Source organism: Drepanopeziza brunnea (genome assembly GCF_022702325.1).
Source record: "Drepanopeziza brunnea f. sp. 'multigermtubi' strain 214-2 chromosome Unknown ctg11, whole genome shotgun sequence".
NCBI classification, from domain to species: domain Eukaryota; kingdom Fungi; phylum Ascomycota; class Leotiomycetes; order Helotiales; family Drepanopezizaceae; genus Drepanopeziza; species Drepanopeziza brunnea.
In genome coordinates this window covers 1536720-1553731 of record NW_027094074.1, presented here as the reverse complement: position 1 = coordinate 1553731, position 17012 = coordinate 1536720, and the positions used below count along the sequence as shown (strand labels likewise).

Genomic DNA, 17012 nt, shown 5'->3' with positions numbered 1-17012 from the left:
GCCCAACAAGAGCGGATAATATACAGACTTCACAGGTACTCCCTGTGCGCACGAGATCAGTCCTAATATACGCACCATATTGTACAACTATCCCAGACTCTTGCATCTCAAGAATTCTAGCCACCAACGACGTGGCGGCCTTTAGCTTTAGCGAGCGGAGTGCAATGTCACAGTAGAGCTACTCAGATGCAGGCTATACTTCGCAAGCGATAACAAATCCACCTCTCATATAAGCATCCTTTCACTCCTCAACTTCCTTCCCCCATGGACGACTTCTTTCTGCTCTACCATACTCTTCTATTTCAATTCCCCCTTCTCCGGCTCAAGCCTCTCTTCTTCCTCGATGAGTTCAATAAGTCGAGCAGCTAATAGTTTACCCATCAAATCATACCCTTCAGCAGTAAAATGTAACCCATCATCCCAAATATCCCTCCGCCTCTTCTCGGGCATGTCCCAGAACGAAATTGCTCCGAAGAGGTCATAAGTATAACTATCACACCATCAGTCCGGCCCCTCTCCGATTTACAATTCTCAAGCCCAGATCGAGAATGCAGCTTGTATTTAAGACAGGGTGGACTTACAAATTGTCGGCTTCATGCTTGAGGATTCTTCGGTTGAGATCCGCTCTTCTCGCTCCGATTTGAGGAGCACAGAAGCCGCAATCGGTGATGGTCAGAGCGAGGACTTTGGTGTTGTCTGAAAGGGGGATGTCCCAGACTTTTTCGAGGGCCGGGAAGATCTCTCGTGAGACGCGGTTCTGGTTCAGGTCGTTGGTTCCGCCGAGGATGATGACCCAGTCGTAGGGGTGGACGGGGTGGACTTCTTCGTCTGGATTGTGTTAGAAGATGGACCAAAGTCTGAGGGATGAATGAGATCAACGAGAAAACACCACATCGCTACCAGGTGATGGGGGCTTCGTTATGTCACTGAACCAGAAGCAAAGTAAGGATCGTAATCGGTGCTTGACTCGACTTACATAGCGTGTCCATCCGTGGTAGGAAGGCTCCGGGTGGGCTTATCACCTGGTCCCCCGGCAGCCCTTGGACATCGGTAGAGATGTTCCACGAAGGCCATGCCTGTTCCAGAGCTTCTTGCAGGGCGATGGCATATGGATGGAATCCACGGCCGCCCTGCGTGTATCCGGCTGTGATGCTATTGCCGAAGCAGAGAACGTGGAGGCTGTTTGTTATGATCATGGTGGTGTTTTCTTTCTGGCCTTGCTTCTCACGCCTCTTCAGTCTGGGGACTCTGGTAATCACTCACTCCCAAAAGGATGGCTGTTATATAGGTACAGTCAGGAGTGGAAGAGGTGTTTGGACCCCAAAACAAGCGTGGCGATTACCGTACTCGCTTGGCAATTGGTATCGACGATAAACTAACGATATCGACTTATTCTATTTTGAAAATCGCAGGTTTGAGAATGATGGGAATATTACTATTATCCATTTACTTTTTTCAGGCTCCTTACCATCTCGCACGTACGTACGTTGATTGTGTCGAATCTGAAGTCATTGTACATGTAGTGATAGTAGCCGAAGCGAAGAATGGAAAGTTTACGCTACAAGGTTGCTAAACGTTACAGTAAGCTAACATTATTGAGAGAATTACAAAACGGAAAAACCGATATCACTTCCAAAGCCAAATCCTCATTTTCAGCTACATTAATGAATGGTAGAGGGAGGCGAGGTGGTCCAAGTATCAGCCTCGCGGAGAAGGTAAGTTGAAGGATCCACCCGGCGTTGCTGTGGTGATGGCGGGCTCAAACAAATGCAATTCCATATTTCGACCCGCAGCCGCAACCTGAAAACGCGACAATTCGCGCCCACGACGTGCGAAGATTCCTTCGCTCCCCAATCCCATTGATTGAGCATGGAAAAATCAGAATCGACGCGCTAATCCCCAGCATCCGACACCATCGCCAACTAATTATTATCAATTGACGTGCAGCCCCTGGAAACCCTTAATGGCCATGGCATCCCCGACCCCAATGGGATCATCCCATTACGCATCGCTGAGGCGGCCAGCCTCAAGACAGAACTTCAAGCCACCAATACAAAGACCGCAATTGTATCGTAGCGACCCGGTGTCCTCGGTGGCCCATGTGCGGACGTATTCCATGAACGATAGCTCCGACGACGAGACCCCCCTGCCGATGATGAAGTTTTCGGCCTTGACAAACGCCCTACTGAATGATGCCACGCCCGCAGTCGAAGTGTCACTACCACATACAGCGAAGACTACGCCAGAGTCGACGGATGGAGGGTTCCAATTCAAGGCGGGGGGTGCGGGCCTCAACGCAGACAAGCTATCACCAGTGGGCACTAGGGTCAAGAGTCCACATAAGAGACGAGTTGTGCGATTGAGCACCACGCCTGGTTCTTCGAATATGCGAAGGACATCCTCAGGATCAAATGCATCGCGGTGGCAGAACGAAAAGTCTTCCGAGAAGGCCAAGGTCGAGAGCCCGTTGGACTTGAGTACACCAGCTCAAGTCCCCCGGAAGGTTCGCATACCCGCCTCTAACTCTGGAAACCATGGGGCATCAGCAGGATCTTCAGGGAAACATTCGTATAGGACGGAATCGGCATCGAAGAATGACGAAGAGGAGATTGAGCCTCAAGATTATCCCTCGACTGTCGCGAAAGCCCAGCTGGCGACGAGCCAAGGGAGTGTATCAAAATATGGACCTTCGACGATTGGACGCACACGTTTCGGTGAAAATGCTGGACTACAAAGTTCCATGCGAGTGAAGAGAATTGGGACCGGGAACTTTTTGAGTGGTCCCGCTCGGCGAGGAAGAAGACGGATGGAGGACGAGGAACAAAGCCCAGTTGAAGAGCATGGTGATGGCTTGGACTCCGCACCCTCGAGTCAAGAGCCTCAGAGCCAGGAGTCGCAAGCACCCGAATCACAGAATCGAGAAGCAGGCTCCAGCGAGGAGTCAAAGCCAAACAAGGCGTCGTTCTATGCTTCCTCGGCATACAGAGATTTTGCTTCCGGGAGTCCTATCAGTTCAAAAGATGCTCTGAACTCTATCCTGAGATCAACATCACCACCACCCCCTACACTGGCTAGCTCTCAGCGGGTAGCTTCCTCACAGGCACAAGCAGCTCCGCCAGCTGTCCAGCCAGTCTTCAAAGTCCCAGCTCCCAGGCCGGACTTACCTTCAGCACACGACCAAGAAAACGAGGCACCTCCAACATTCAAGAGAAACAAGCAGGCCCCGTTGATACACCTTGATAAATTGGAAAAAGTTCCAGTTCGTCCGGAGAGCGTAGACCTGGAAATTTTACGGGCATCCACTCCCTCGAAGAGACGGCCATTGACACTCAGGAGCCAAAACACCCCTCGACGACCTGCACCGCCGCCTCCACCGCCTAAAATGTCAATCTTAGATGCCGCGACCAGTACTGCTGGTGCTGCCACGGCTTCTCACGCAGGCGGGAAGAGGAATAAGATGAAGGTTAACGGAAAGATCTATACCAGATTGGATTGCATTGGTCGTGGTGGAAGTTCCCGGGTTTACAGAGTGATGGCGGAGAATTCGAAGTTCTTTGCTCTGAAGCGGGTTTCTCTCGAAGACGCGGACGAGTCAGCAGTCAGAGGATTTAAGGGCGAGATTGATTTGCTTAAGAAGCTTGAAGGAGTGGAAAGAGTTATCCGTCTATGGGACTTTGAGCTGAACGAGGAAAAGTCTACATTGACTGTTGTAAGTGGCTCGAGCTCGCGTATTTGCGACGCATACTAATGTCTTGCAGTTGATGGAAATGGGAGAACTGGATATGAACAAGATGCTCGAAATGCGCTTGAAGTCCGACAACGCCAAATTCGACCCCAGCTTCGTCCGCCACTATTGGAAAGAAATGCTCGAGTGTCTAAAAGCAATCCACGAGCACGACATTGTGCACTCCGACCTGAAGCCACACAATTTTGTCCTGGTCCAAGGCCGACTAAAACTGATCGATTTCGGCATCGCCAACGCTATCCAAACCGACGAGACCGTAAACGTCCACAGAGAAACGCAAATCGGTACCCCAAATTACATGTCCCCTGAGTCCCTGATGGACTCGAACGCAAAACCTGATTCAAGAGGCCGTATCCCCAACGAGCCGCGACTAATGAAACTCGGGAAACCCAGCGACGTGTGGAGTCTAGCGTGCATTCTCTACCAAATGGTTTACGGCCGCGCACCCTTCGCTCACATCCCCAACCAGATGCATCGGTGTCAAGCTATCATCAACTTCAACTACGAAATCGAATATCCCTCTCTGGGCGTCGGGTCGGTGCCTGTGCCTTCTTCTCTCATCAAGACGCTCAAGAAATGTCTCAACAGAGATCAGTTTCAACGGCCTTCGGCGGAGCAACTGCTGAGTGACAGAGATCCATTTTTGAATCCGGTTGATTACGACGAGGCATTACCTATTACAGAAGACTTGCTGGGCCGTATATTGGCTAGTGTGATGGATCGGTGTAACAAGCAGCCGCCTACTAACGACCAGCTGACGAAGATATGGCCGAAGGCTTATTTCGATCGGCTGCGCCAAAAGATGGCGGAGGGGATAGAGTTATAAGTCTACCTACCGCAGTGACCCTTTTTCTTTTTGTAGATATTTATTGGATTCGTGAGGGGAAGAGCACTGTTTAAATAAGGTGTTTTGGAAAGGGGATGGCTGCCTGCCTTTGCGATGTTTGCTTAGCGTGCGATGGGCGTTCTTCTATGCAACGGGCTTCTTTCTGACGCTGGATATACCATTTTTAGAGTTATGAGCGCCTCCGTGTACTTATTTTCCAAAGCAGGGCCGATGCCGTTTTGAATTGTATTGTGTATAATTGATTAATTTTTTCTGTTGCTAGCAGTATATCCCGTTTGCCTCTCTGGTTTTGGGATTATCTTGTCCGCGTTACCCGCTATTATGCCTGCTGCCCTCTTGCTCTCACCCCCTCTTGCCCTTTCTTCTGTTCCAACCAGAAGTTTGCCGGCCTGGATTGATAACGAGATAGAGCCTTTGTTCATCCTGAACGTAAATGAGACCGAGATCGACAACGAGTCGCTGACCCATCACAATCTTTGGGTCAAACAAAACGTACGATGCCAGCAGCGATGGGTTGGGTTGGACAAAGTGCGCGCGGGCGTGCGTGCGTGCGGGGTAGATTTCGTACGAAGGAGTTGTTTTCTTTCCTTTTGTTTTCCCTCTTTCCCTCTCTCCCTCCATTCTCTTAATCCGGACCCGCCGGATTTCTCAAGATCGCCAGGCAACAAGCCGAGCCAGCATTTCTGCCCTCGGATTTGAAGTTTTTTTTTTTTTTTCGCTTCCATATCTTGGGGCTTGAAGACCTTGTTCTCGAATACGGATATATATGGTAAGTGAGTGAGTGAGTGTGACAACTTATGACATCCTGTGACCAACCTCAGCCGTCCTGCTTAGAGATCGCTGCTTTGGTTGGACCAGATCGTCAACTTGATGAATTGTACGGTCGTGACGGATTGCAACTTCAGTATCATCATCTGACATCGGATTGTCTCGGTCCTAATACCAATACCATTTATTCATTACCAAGATATATAAGTCTTACGTCGAACGCTGCTTTGCAACAACAACAACAACAATAACAATAACCAACATGCCTTTCAGCTTCCCTTCCCGACCCGACCAGAAAGCCCGCCGCCGCAACAGCTCGGCAAGAGCAGTATCTCAATCCCAGACCCAGACCCAAGCCCGCATGCTCCCATACCGCGACACGGACAACAAGACCATCGCGTACGCCGCTCCCAAGCCCAACAGCAGCAGCAGCAGCAACACTCCTCCCCCAACAGCCGCGGAGGAGGATGAGGAGGAGGAGGAAAGCCCCCCCTACTCCTCCTCTTCCGACGCCGAGCCTCTCGTCAGCCAGCAGCACCCGCCCTCCCCCGCTCCGAACATGGACAATCAGGCCGGCCCCCCCTTCCCCGCCGGGCTCTCCGAGTATGACATGCAGCACTTCACGGCCACGGGCCGCGCCGCGCCGCTGCGGTTCCGCGCCAGCTCCCTCGCTAGCATGGCCGGCGACATGTACACCGTGCCGCAGCTGCTGCCGAAGCGGTATACCGATGATAGCATCATCCCTGCCATCATCACGGATGTGATTCCTTCATCGCCATCTTACTCTGCTTCTGCCTCTGCCTCTGCCTCTGCCTCTGCCTCTCCCTCTTCCACCATCAAGGCCGCGGCAGCCGCCGAGGGAGAAGACGTGCGGAAGAAGGAGAAGGAGAAGGAGAAGGAGAAGAAGAAGAAGCCAGAAGGGGGCAAACTCGGAGGCCTGCTCGGGAAACTGAAAGGCGGCGGCGGAGGTAGCAGTGGCAGTGGTAGTGGTAGTAGGAGAGACGCGGACAGGATCTTAAAGGTGGTGTACATGCCGCGGCGGGAGTACCAGAAGTGGTTCGCGCGGGACGAGAAGGGCTGCTACATCGGGAGTGAGGAGCATAGGCGGTGGACGGAGGATGAGTTGGAGGTGGCCTTTGGCCGCTACAAGCCGGAGCCGCCGACTAAGAGGAAGAGGAAGGGAGGGCTCCTGTCTGGGTCTGGGTCTGGGTCTGGGTCTGGTGCGGGGACTTCGGGTGCGCTGAATGCCGTGGGAGGAGGAGCGCTGAGCTGAGCTGAGCTGAGCTGAGCTTGCTTGTCCATGGATTATTGTATGTATGTATGCACTTTCTGCGTTGCGGAGCTGGGAAGCGGGAGTTTTTTTTTTTTTTTTTTTTTTTTTTTTTTTTTTTTTTTGAGATGAAGAAAATTGATACCCATTTTTGCTACGTTTCCGCAATGATCAGACGAAAACCAGAGCAGGAAAGGGAACAGGGAAGGTAAAAACGGGAAAAATCAGCTTTGAGCGCCTGGATCAGTGTCCACGGCTTCAACCAACTCGCGGCGCGGCTCGATCAAGAGCTCGCCCTATGCATCCTGACCTTGACTCCATCCCCGGGCTGCAACGTAATCGTCAGGCCCTTCTTCAGCGGACCCGTCATGTCCAAGGCCTCGATCACGTCGTACCTCTGCAGCACCCTCACCATGAAGAAGCTGGCCTCGTTCAACGCGTATTGTTCTATCCCCTATCAGCCCCATGCTCTCTCTCACCCACACAAGTCACAAGTCACAAGTCACAAGTCACAGGTCACAAGCCAGCGACAACAAGGGGAAAGACTTACGACCAATACACACTCTCGGCCCTCCACTGAAGCCCACAAACTCCCAGCCTAGCTTTCTGCCCTCCCACCTATCCGGCTTGAAGTCGTCGGCATCCTCGCCCCAGAGGTCTCGGCGGCGGTGCATCACATACGCCGAGTACCCTACCGGCTCCCCCTTTCGGATGGCGATCGGCTGCTTCCTATCCGGGCCGCCGCCGGTGGGCAGCACCGTGTTTCTCGTTGCCAGGCGGCCGTTGATGGGAACGATGGGGTACAGGCGGAGCGTCTCGTACAGGACGTGCGTCATTTCCTTGCAGGCCTTCAAGCTGGCGAAGTTAAGCTCCCGCGTAGTCGGTCGCGTCTCGGAGCCGAACTGCTCCATCACGGCCCGTCTCAGCTTCTGGAAGGCTTCGGGGTGGCGGGCGAGGAGGAGGATCGTCCATCCGAGGAGCGAGGAGGTGGTATCGCGGCCCGCGAGCAGGATGTGCAGCGTCTGATCCCTCAGCTCGATCGGATCTTTCGTCTCGGCCACCAGGGCATCCAGCAGCACGAATTTCCGCTTCTCGCCATCGATCGGCTCCTCCTTGCGCTCGTGGCTCGACTCCACCGCGCGCTTCACGAAGCGATCCGCCATCGCCTTCACAGTAGCGCAGGACTTCTTGTACGCCTTGGACATGGGAAAGTAGGCCATGATGCGGAAGTGCAGGCGCGAAACCACATATTCCTGGGCGTCGGTCATGGCTTTCGCGAACGCGAGGTTCTCCTGTTCTTCGGCTGAGTAGCCCGAGTCCGAGGCGTGCAGGGCGGTGGATTGAGAGTTGACCGACTGCCCGAAGAGGAACTCGGTGCTGGTGTCGAGGGTGAAGCGGTAGAGGAGGGGAAGCCAATCGGCGTTTTCGACCCAGCCCGATGCGTTCTCTTCGGGCAGGGCTTTGAAGAGGACGTTGAGGTGATGCTCGGCCGCCTCGAGGTCGCTCACTTGGTCGCGGGTGAACTGGGGTCTGAGCTGTTGGCGGAAATGCGACCATGACTTGCCTTCGGCTGTGAAAATGCCATTGCCGAGGAGCTCGTAAAAAGCATCGTTGCGCGCGGGTCCCAGGTCGTAGTCTGGGAACTTGGTGGCGAGGATAGCTTGGATGTTTTCGGGGTCCGAGGTTGTGACCATGGAGTTGAAAAAGAGGCCGTGTATGCGATAGGTATAACATTGCATATTAACGTAGCGCCCACGTATGTATTCCAGGAAATCCAGACCTGGCGTCCCCAGTCAATATGGCGATTAAGATATTTAAAAACAATTTGACAAAGGGAGAGGGTCGAGGTGGATAGAGAGAGAGGGAGAGCAAATAAATACCCTTTATATTGTTGATCATGAACCAAACTTTCTCGACTCCCCAAGGCAGCTTGTTCAGCTGCTTTGGCGCCTCACCACATCCATACTTGCCGTCAGGTTAACATCAGTGCTCAGAGTTGGGGATCCCAAGAATTCTGCTCACCTGCTTTCCCCATTGCCTCAACCGCCTCCATCTAATCCAGCTACTGATATTGCCGTACACGATCCCAGATACCAGAAGCAGGACCAGGCTCTTCAGATAGAAGAAAAACATTACGGGTACGCAAGACAACGGCTCAGAATGAGTAGCGAAAGAAACAGGAGACCAGACAGGTCGAAAGTAGCCAGGCGTCTGATATATACCTACATATACATATATGTATATATGTATCTGTGTGTTCGCAAAGCACCGTTTCAGACTTCGACTATCGTACGCTCTGTCCACTCCATAGGCAACTACTTCTCTTCTGGCTCAGTCGTGATTCGCTGAATTCCACGCCCGTCGTCGTGTTCGCATTCGCTTATCCGGCGGTGGCCAAATGTCACCCCGCGGTCAGCTGTATACTTATGTTGCCTTAAGCTTTAGTAGAGTTGGATAAATTGGCATGTCGAGTAGGTAGATGGCAAGCAGCTCACGTAGCACCAAAGCGAGCGGCGTGAGAGTTTTCTGTTCTGAATTTGCAGTTGTAGATGGAACTGGATATATTTTGGAGATCGAAAGGGACACCCCCCCTCTGCAACCACCCACATCTCTTCCTTTCTTTGAAGGCGTTCTCCCTTTCAGACTCTTTGAGGGCGTTTCCTCGGCTTCAAATCTTCCCGTGTTGCTGCACAAGTTAACCTAACTTGTCTTGAATAGATCATATTGTGGGAGTAACTTGGATATCTTCTGACCTTCACTATTCAACAATGAATAAAGGTAGTTGTAGTTCTTCCACCTACCTGATCCTGATCATCACTGTTTGGGATTCTGCCACCCGAGACCGTGGAAAGAGCTTACTAACAGGCCCATCTTGATCACGTGGCAAAAGCGTGCTGCTTGCTGAGAGAGTTTTGTTGCAAGTCGCACCTTTTGTCCCACGTTTCTGGCTCTTTGACATCCCGCGGGACATTCCAAATCGAATGGGACATGGAGCACCCTCGAATAATGATTTGCGTATTCAGGAAAGGGCCGAAGTTTCTGGTGCATGACGGCCGCTTCAATGTCCCAGAAATGCCGGGACATTCAGAGGGCTGCTTCAGGTCCCAGACACCAAACCCCGACTCGGCTCGAGCTCATCTGAGATTTTGATTACCGACTCACGAATCCGACACGCTCAAAGTCAGAGGAGCAATCCCATCGTTTGGTTTACCGCCCGTTGAGAGATGACAAAAAAAAAAACGAGTCCACGACAACTCGCATAATACTAGGTGTCGTCTTCACCATCGCCATCGGCCTTTGCCTAAGTAAAACCCATCTACAGATAAATCCATCAGCACTTGGTCCTTTTTCAACTTAATGCGATCCAGAGACTTATTACATGTTTTGATAAGGGAGCATCATAAACCCAGACAACCTTGGCTTTGCTAGCCATGCTAGCCGGCCTGCTAGCTCTCTTCGCATACATATCGTCGTGGTCGTCGCCTTCTCAATCTCTCTCTTCTTGACCCATGGCAAAAAATATCCACAGCTCCGTCCTTAATTGTTCCAATCGGCTTGATACGGTCAGTACCGACCTACTTACCTACCTTGGGAGTAAGCGACGCCGGTATCTCCAGAAGAGGCAGACAGCTGGCTAAGCAGCAAGCAAGCAAGCGACCACCACTTTCCATCAACAGCCTTTTATGCAGATTGATACTGTACAGCATCGTATCGTCGACTGATGCTACTGTCCGTAGCAAACGCAAACGAGATCCATGTGGCGAGGAACTTGGTTAAGTACACCACCGCATCAGCTTTAGATCTTGTAGTGCAGCTTCTTCTCTTCCCTTTTCCTCTCTTTTTTTTGTCAGCTCTACAAATCATCCCCAGCAGCACCTTGACAGGTAAGTAGATCTACGTAGACGTGTACCAAAAATATTGGGGACGCGTGAGATGGAAGTTCCACTCTGAAAGGTCACGCTGGCTTGGCGGATCGCAATATGGGGAGAGCGCGCGAGTAGAGTACGAAGGGGGGTTTGCTATGTATATCGTAATTGTTGTAAAGAGAAAGGGGATCTTGATATGTACTTTACGGCGGAGTCTGGTTTTGCTTTTGTTTGCGAGGATTGTTGTATTCTATATCTAGATTATCAACTGCAGTCCTGTCGATTGGATCAGGCAATCTTCCCCTCAAAGCCCAACATACAAACACACGGTGGCCACGTCCGTATCCAACTCTCAATCAGAGTCACTATCATCTGAATCCGGGAACCCATTAAAAACCTCTTCCTCGTCGCTCTCCGGCAGAGGGACCATCTCCTCCTCACCCTCCTCGTCCGAGAATTTCACCCCAAAGGAACCACTGATGTCCCACCGATCACCCTTAGCGTTCTTACTGACATATTTGACGAACTTCAATACCCCACTATCCCGCAGAACGATACTCATCTTGTTCCACGTAGCTGGCATTGTGAAGAGAACGTTATCGTCTTCTTCGCCCGTAGCAGCTTTGTACACGGCCGCATCTGCTGCGTCATCTTCGTCGCCAGCCATGTAGGTCTCGTAGCCTCCGACATCATCTTCTTCTTTGGGTTCCTCAGGTTCAGGTTCAGGCTCAGGCTCCTTCTTCTTGTCCTTGCCATTCGTTTGCGAGTCCCCGTTCTTCTTGGACTTGCTTTTCTTCTTAGGCGCAGGGTCCTTTTCCTCATGCTCATCGGCCCCCTCTCCCTCATCCTCCTCAGCACCCCAGCCAGGCGTCGGGGTTAGGCCAAGACTAAGCTCTAATCGCGGCTCCCCTTCATGGCTAGTAGCGAGAGCATAATCGAGGCCTCTCCGGAATCTTCGAGCCAGGATATCATAATTCTCAATCTCGCCCTTCGTAGCCAGCTTCAACCATTGCCTAAATTGTCGACTCGACAGAAAGACTTCAGTCAACTCCTTGATCGGGTCTTCCAGGGAAGCCTTGTCGACAGTCGAGCTACTGAACGGTTGAAGATACAAGTAACGATGCTTATGTGGCGGCCTAGCGACTTTCCAGGGACCTTTGTCAATCTCGGTACTGCTGGAAGGGAGTGGAGATGCTTCTTGAGCTTCAACGTACTCCCGTACTCTACTTGAGAACTTTTTGGAGAGAAGACCATCGAGGGTAACTGTAGACTCCTCCGCGAATTGCTCTGCAATAGCCTCCAATGTATCCGGAGTCAGGTAGGTAGGAGCCATATACTTCAACAAGAAATCGAGATCCGCCTCATCGAATCCCTCTACATTCGATTCGGTCGGAAGGTCAACTGTAATCGGTTGTGGTTTGGGCATATCGTATCGATCCGGGTTACCTTGCAACTGCTTCAAGCTGCTGTTCTTTCCCCATTTCTCCTCTTCGCCCTCCACATATCCCTCCTCTCCAATCTGAGGAATATGGAACCATCCACTAATAGCCATCCTAATTCTGTTACCATCCTTCGCCAACTGTTTCTCGTTCTTCGCATGATAAACCTCTTCAACATCATGGAAGCTAAGACCGGGCTGTACTGCGAAGAAGCTCAATTGATTCCAAGCAGGAGGGATAATCTTGCTAGTATCAGGATCTGGCGTAATAGTCGTAACCCCATCATCCTCATGGGTAGTCGTAGGGAATAATCTCAACGCACCACCCCATTTCTCTTCCCAGGGTATATCCGGATCTGTCAAGTACAGGATATAGCTGATTCTTCGGCTTCCAATCACGTCATCGTGACACAGTAGATAGCATCCAGGTGTATACACGTTGATCGCCATGTCCGTCTTCCGTCCGCTCAGCTCTCCCGAGCCTGTAATCTTGGAAACATATTTCCGGAACTGGGAAGAGTACATTGCATCTCTCAGCCTCAGTACCGATGGCAGCTTCTCCAAAGCACTATCTTCTAACCCGTCGAGGTTTGCCAAGTCTCCAGATTGGTGGATCTTGTAAATATCCGTTTCCTTTGGGGTGAACTGGACATTCTCGCGAATTTCGTCGCGAACCGAGCGGAGGAGGTCATCATCGATGAGGGAGGTGATGACGCCATGTTTATACGGTTCGGACTTTGCGTAATCCTCTCCGTACTTCCTGAGAACGTCTTTGGCGAAAAGGCCTTTGCGGAAGCTCTTCTTGACATCTTCGCTGGACAAGACTGTTGACTCGGGTCAGGCTATGCGGTGTCAGGTATCTAGAGAAGCCTTACCAATCTTCGCTCGCTTTTTTAGGATACCTTTGCCGTCCTGGCTGCCCGGTTGGGTGTCTGCCTTGCGCTTCATGGTGCTCCTGCGATAATTTGTATGTTGTGGAAGGGCAATTGATGCAGTCGAGATATCAGTCTCCTCCAACAAAAGTTTTTGTCGAGCTGGAAATCTGCCCATTTTGACCGACCTGTTTTTAGCGGGGCCGTGTATGGGACCTCGTCGGCTCAGCTGGGAAAGGTGCATGTATCTTCAACGCTGCTCATTGAATAACGAGGCTTTAATGTGCGCATAAGCGCTTGATGCTGCAAACCTGACTATTTTCTATGGATGCCGAATATTTCTTTTCGGCTTCATGCAAACCAATCTCAGAAATTGGCTCTAGGACTGCGTTCGACTGCCGAGGCCGGCGTCTCCAGTCCACCAAGGACACGCTGCATGAGAACCTGGGTAGCAAGATCAGAAGTCGAAATAACAGGCAATAAGGCCAACGATGCTAGAGTTACTATGAAACGAGGTTTGAAGTCGTCCTTGAAGGCAGACAGCTGGGGGGGGGGGGCATTTCAACGGTCTTCTAACCCCCCTTCAAAAGAAATACCTAGTCATTGGACCAATTGACATGTATTCCCCCCAAAATGTTTATCGAAAGAATAATATTGCAAGGGCTGTTACCAGGGCTTGAACTAATAAAACTATAAGGATTCAGCCTTGAACAGCATCTTTAAGCAAGTAATTCGTCTGTGCAGTAAAGTTGATGCGGCTTTGAGCAATTCAGAAACCATCGTTCTATGCTTTATGGAGCTAAACTGGGTCCCAGATCGTGCTTTAGTGACAGTGTGTTTTTATGTATACGGCATTGGCTTGAAAACTTCATCAGGTCGCTGAATATGGCCATCAATCGCCTTCAATCCGGTGCTGTACTGCTACTATTATATTACATTCACCACCGGCGGCGCCGTGTAATTCGAGCTATTGGCGACCATTTCAAAAACCTCTCTTTACACGCTCAAAGGATCATTGCTGGACGGCCATTTCAACCTCGATATATGGACCTCCACTTGCCTATATTCGCAGACGGTTCGACCTCGACGACTCTGACGACATAATCGTCCCGCATGATATATAGACTAATTCCTATCGTTCTTAAGTGCGCTCTCAGGGATTCCAATTCCGTCGATTCTTTCGACTTTACATGCCGTGATCGCGCTGCTCGCGGAGAAGGAAGGCCCTGGCACTATTGGATGCCAAGCCTACCAGCCCCCCGACAGCTTTTCCTAGATGCACGCAAAGGACCTCAAATGTTCGATCGTGGTCTTGTGGTGGAAGTGATTGATTCGCGCGGGCGTCTTCGACTAAGGGGGGGGGTAAGCATAGAACAGTACAAGCGGCTTGTACATGAGTACCGGCTCTAAATGAACTTTTCCAAGCGGAATGTGCATCTATCTATACGTAGGGTGATGGGGCATTAAAGCCCAGCTGAGAAGATCCTTTACAGAATTACACTTTCGGAAGGGTAGTATCGGCTTTAGTTGTACGTAGTACATCTACCGGTACCGGTACCATACACAATTTCCAGATCCACCATGCCTGTCAACCCAGTCTGGCAGCTTCGACGCGCAGCGGGTTTAGGTCTTGGCTTTGAAGAAATACACCCAGAGTTGTACCGTGAGTGAAGAAAGAAGGATTTAGGGTTACAAAAGTTAAGGCGAGCATACGTAGCGAGCCGAGTCAAGATAAGGGACGGGCTAGGAAAAAGGTTAGATTACCTAGGAATCGGAGTTAGCAGTCGGGTTTTTTTCTTGGTGTTCTGGCGCAGGTGGTATATGAGAGATCGATTTGGCAAATATTTTTGGTAGATATAGCTAAAGTCATACAGTATCGTATCTTGCACCTTTGTGATCGTGTTTTCATATGCTCGTACGTAAAGCTTAACCACTATCGATTATAGCTATCGACCGCTTTCGTTCCAGTGCTGTATTCCGTTTATCATGTGATAATTATTGTTGTCGTCGGCGCTGTATCCGTACTTTGCATGCTCGCAAGATTCCCCCTCTCTTTCCCCAAGCGCAAGTCAAAGACATTCTGTACCGAATAAGATTACGATCATACAATATTTGAACTGTGTTTCCGGGATCCGGCTAGAAAAGTTAACTTATTTAACTCATTGTAGAATTAATCCAGTGATCACGCAGGTTGAGATAACTCGGCTCTGAAATCCGTATCTTACATAATTGGGTTATGGATTTCCTTTGGAGATAGCGGCTATTGGTTAATTGACTGGAAGTCCAAGGAAAATCCATGGCATTTGGCTGGCTGGATGCTCTACCTAGTTCCGGAGAATGAAGAATGGGGTATAAAGAACATCACTCTGTGAACTCTTCTCTCCATCGCGGAATCTATCTCCTATATTCTATCAATTATATACGCCATGGGCTCCTTCGATGTTGCTACAGCTAGGGACAAGTTCCCGGCCTTACAACAGAAGCAGGTCTTTTTGGACAATGCTGGAGGAAGTCAGACCCTTGGGACGGTCATAGACGCGTAATTACCCTCTTCAGGACAGCGATACTCAAATCCGAGTCTGACATTTTCTTGAAGCATTTGCAACTACCTCTCAAAGACCAATGTCCAACTGGGAGCGTCCTACGCCGTTGGCAAGAAATCCAACGCCCTTTATAGAGATGGATATGTCGCAGCAGCAAAGTATATCAATGCGTCCGCCGACAACATTGGCAAGTACATATATCCACGACATTCCCAAAGCCTGCTAATGATCAAAAAAAAAAAAAAGTCCTCGGAGCTTCTACGACATCACTCTTCCGCACCCTCTCCTTCTCCCTCAACTTCCCCGCCGGCTCCGAGATCATCATCTCCAAGGTCGACCACGAAGCGAACATCGCCTCCTGGGTGGACATAGCCGCTCGGCAAAACCTCACCGTGAAATGGTGGATCCCAAAGACCACCACGAATCCCAAGCTGGAGGCCTCTGACCTCAAGGACCTGCTCTCGGAAAAGACCGTGATGGTCACGTGTACACACGCCTCCAACATTCTGGGAACGATCCACGACATCGCCGCCATTGCCGCGGCAGTACACGCCATCCCGGGGGCTTTGCTGTGCGTTGACGCGGTCGCCTATGCTCCTCACAGGCAGATCGATGTCCAGGCTCTGGGGGTGGACTTTTACTGCTTCAGTTGGTACAAGGTACATCTTTTGCTTTCTCTGTCTGAAGCCTCCCTAATCCTGGAAATTTTTGCTGATGAGCGAAAATTAGGTGTACGGGCCTCACATCTCCATGCTCTACGCATCCGAGGCTGGGTTGAAAGCTGTCAAGTCCCTCGGTCATCACTTCAACCCATCCAGCACCCTCCAAGAAAAGCTCGCTCTTGCGGGCTCTTGCTACGAACTCACGGCCTCTGTCCCGGCGGTTTTGGAGTACTTTGGACCTGAGCCTGCAGAGTCGTGGGCAAAGATCGAGAAGCATGAAGAGCTGCTGCAGGGTACGCTACTGGAATACTTGAACTCGCGGTCAGACGTGACGGTCATGGGAGAGAAAGACAAGGATACCAAGAAGCGGGTCAGCACGATTTCTTTCGTCGTCACGGGGAAGAAGAGTAGGGATGTTGTCGAAGCTGTCGATGCCCTGACAAATGGAGAAGTGGGGATAAGATGGGGTACTTTCTACAGTGTGAGATTGGCGGATGAGATCCTGGGGCTGCCGCAGGATGATGGGGTCGTGAGAGTGTCAATGGTGCACTACAATACCGGTGAGTTGGTTGCCTTCAATCCGGGATCTGCACATTCTAACTGTGGCGTAGTGGATGAGGTTAAGCAGGTAATCGGTGTGCTTGATCAGGTTCTCGGCAAGGCGTAGAGCCATAACACAAATTGTCAATCTGTCATGCAATCGTCCATGATGGCTTGCTTTGTTCATTGCTATCTGCATCAATCTTCAATCTGGTAGCGTAAATGCTCCATTGCCTGCCCGATTTCAAGGCTCTCATGTGTCACGGGACCCGCCCTCTTTAATTATTCTTCTTTATCTCTTTCCGATACGTCCTCCAATGCCTCGTCTCCATCTGACTCGTCTTCACAACCAGCTAAAATCCCTCTAGGCACCACTTCTGTCAAAGCTCACAATACAGCATCCGGCAAGTACGCCGCCGGAAAATCATCGCTTCATCCCACCCTCGCTAATGCTGCCTTCG

General features: G+C 50.9%; 6 protein-coding genes across 6 annotated transcripts; 3 read left to right on the top strand and 3 right to left on the bottom strand.

Moving 5' to 3' along the window:
• Positions 1-297: 297 nt before the first annotated feature.
• L3040_006563 (uncharacterized protein) lies at positions 298-1196 on the bottom strand (the record flags this gene model as incomplete). The annotated part of the gene is made up of 3 exons (XM_007290138.2): positions 298-490; positions 582-828; positions 977-1196. The coding sequence occupies 3 exons, from the start codon at positions 1194-1196 to the stop codon at positions 298-300; spliced, it is 660 nt and encodes a 219-aa protein (XP_007290200.2).
• A 767-nt stretch (positions 1197-1963) lies between these two features.
• Positions 1964-4571, top strand: L3040_006562 (uncharacterized protein; the record flags this gene model as incomplete). Its single annotated transcript, XM_007290137.2, has 2 exons — positions 1964-3709; positions 3759-4571. 2 exons carry the CDS (start codon positions 1964-1966, stop codon positions 4569-4571), a joined length of 2559 nt encoding a protein of 852 aa, XP_007290199.2.
• A 1051-nt stretch (positions 4572-5622) lies between these two features.
• L3040_006561 (uncharacterized protein) lies at positions 5623-6633 on the top strand (the record flags this gene model as incomplete). The annotated part of the gene is made up of 1 exon (XM_007290136.2): positions 5623-6633. The coding sequence occupies one exon, from the start codon at positions 5623-5625 to the stop codon at positions 6631-6633; it is 1011 nt and encodes a 336-aa protein (XP_007290198.2).
• Positions 6634-6913: 280 nt separating this feature from the next.
• Positions 6914-8763, bottom strand: L3040_006560 (uncharacterized protein; the record flags this gene model as incomplete). Its single annotated transcript, XM_007290135.2, has 4 exons — positions 6914-7077; positions 7181-8410; positions 8511-8595; positions 8653-8763. The coding sequence occupies 4 exons, from the start codon at positions 8761-8763 to the stop codon at positions 6914-6916; spliced, it is 1590 nt and encodes a 529-aa protein (XP_007290197.2).
• A 2085-nt stretch (positions 8764-10848) lies between these two features.
• On the bottom strand, positions 10849-12984 carry L3040_006559 (uncharacterized protein; the record flags this gene model as incomplete). The annotated part of the gene is made up of 2 exons (XM_007290134.2): positions 10849-12758; positions 12810-12984. 2 exons carry the CDS (start codon positions 12982-12984, stop codon positions 10849-10851), a joined length of 2085 nt encoding a protein of 694 aa, XP_007290196.2.
• Positions 12985-15232: 2248 nt separating this feature from the next.
• Positions 15233-16678, top strand: L3040_006558 (uncharacterized protein; the record flags this gene model as incomplete). The annotated part of the gene is made up of 5 exons (XM_066154158.1): positions 15233-15345; positions 15403-15536; positions 15596-16008; positions 16079-16571; positions 16623-16678. 5 exons carry the CDS (start codon positions 15233-15235, stop codon positions 16676-16678), a joined length of 1209 nt encoding a protein of 402 aa, XP_066011140.1.
• Positions 16679-17012: the final 334 nt, after the last annotated feature.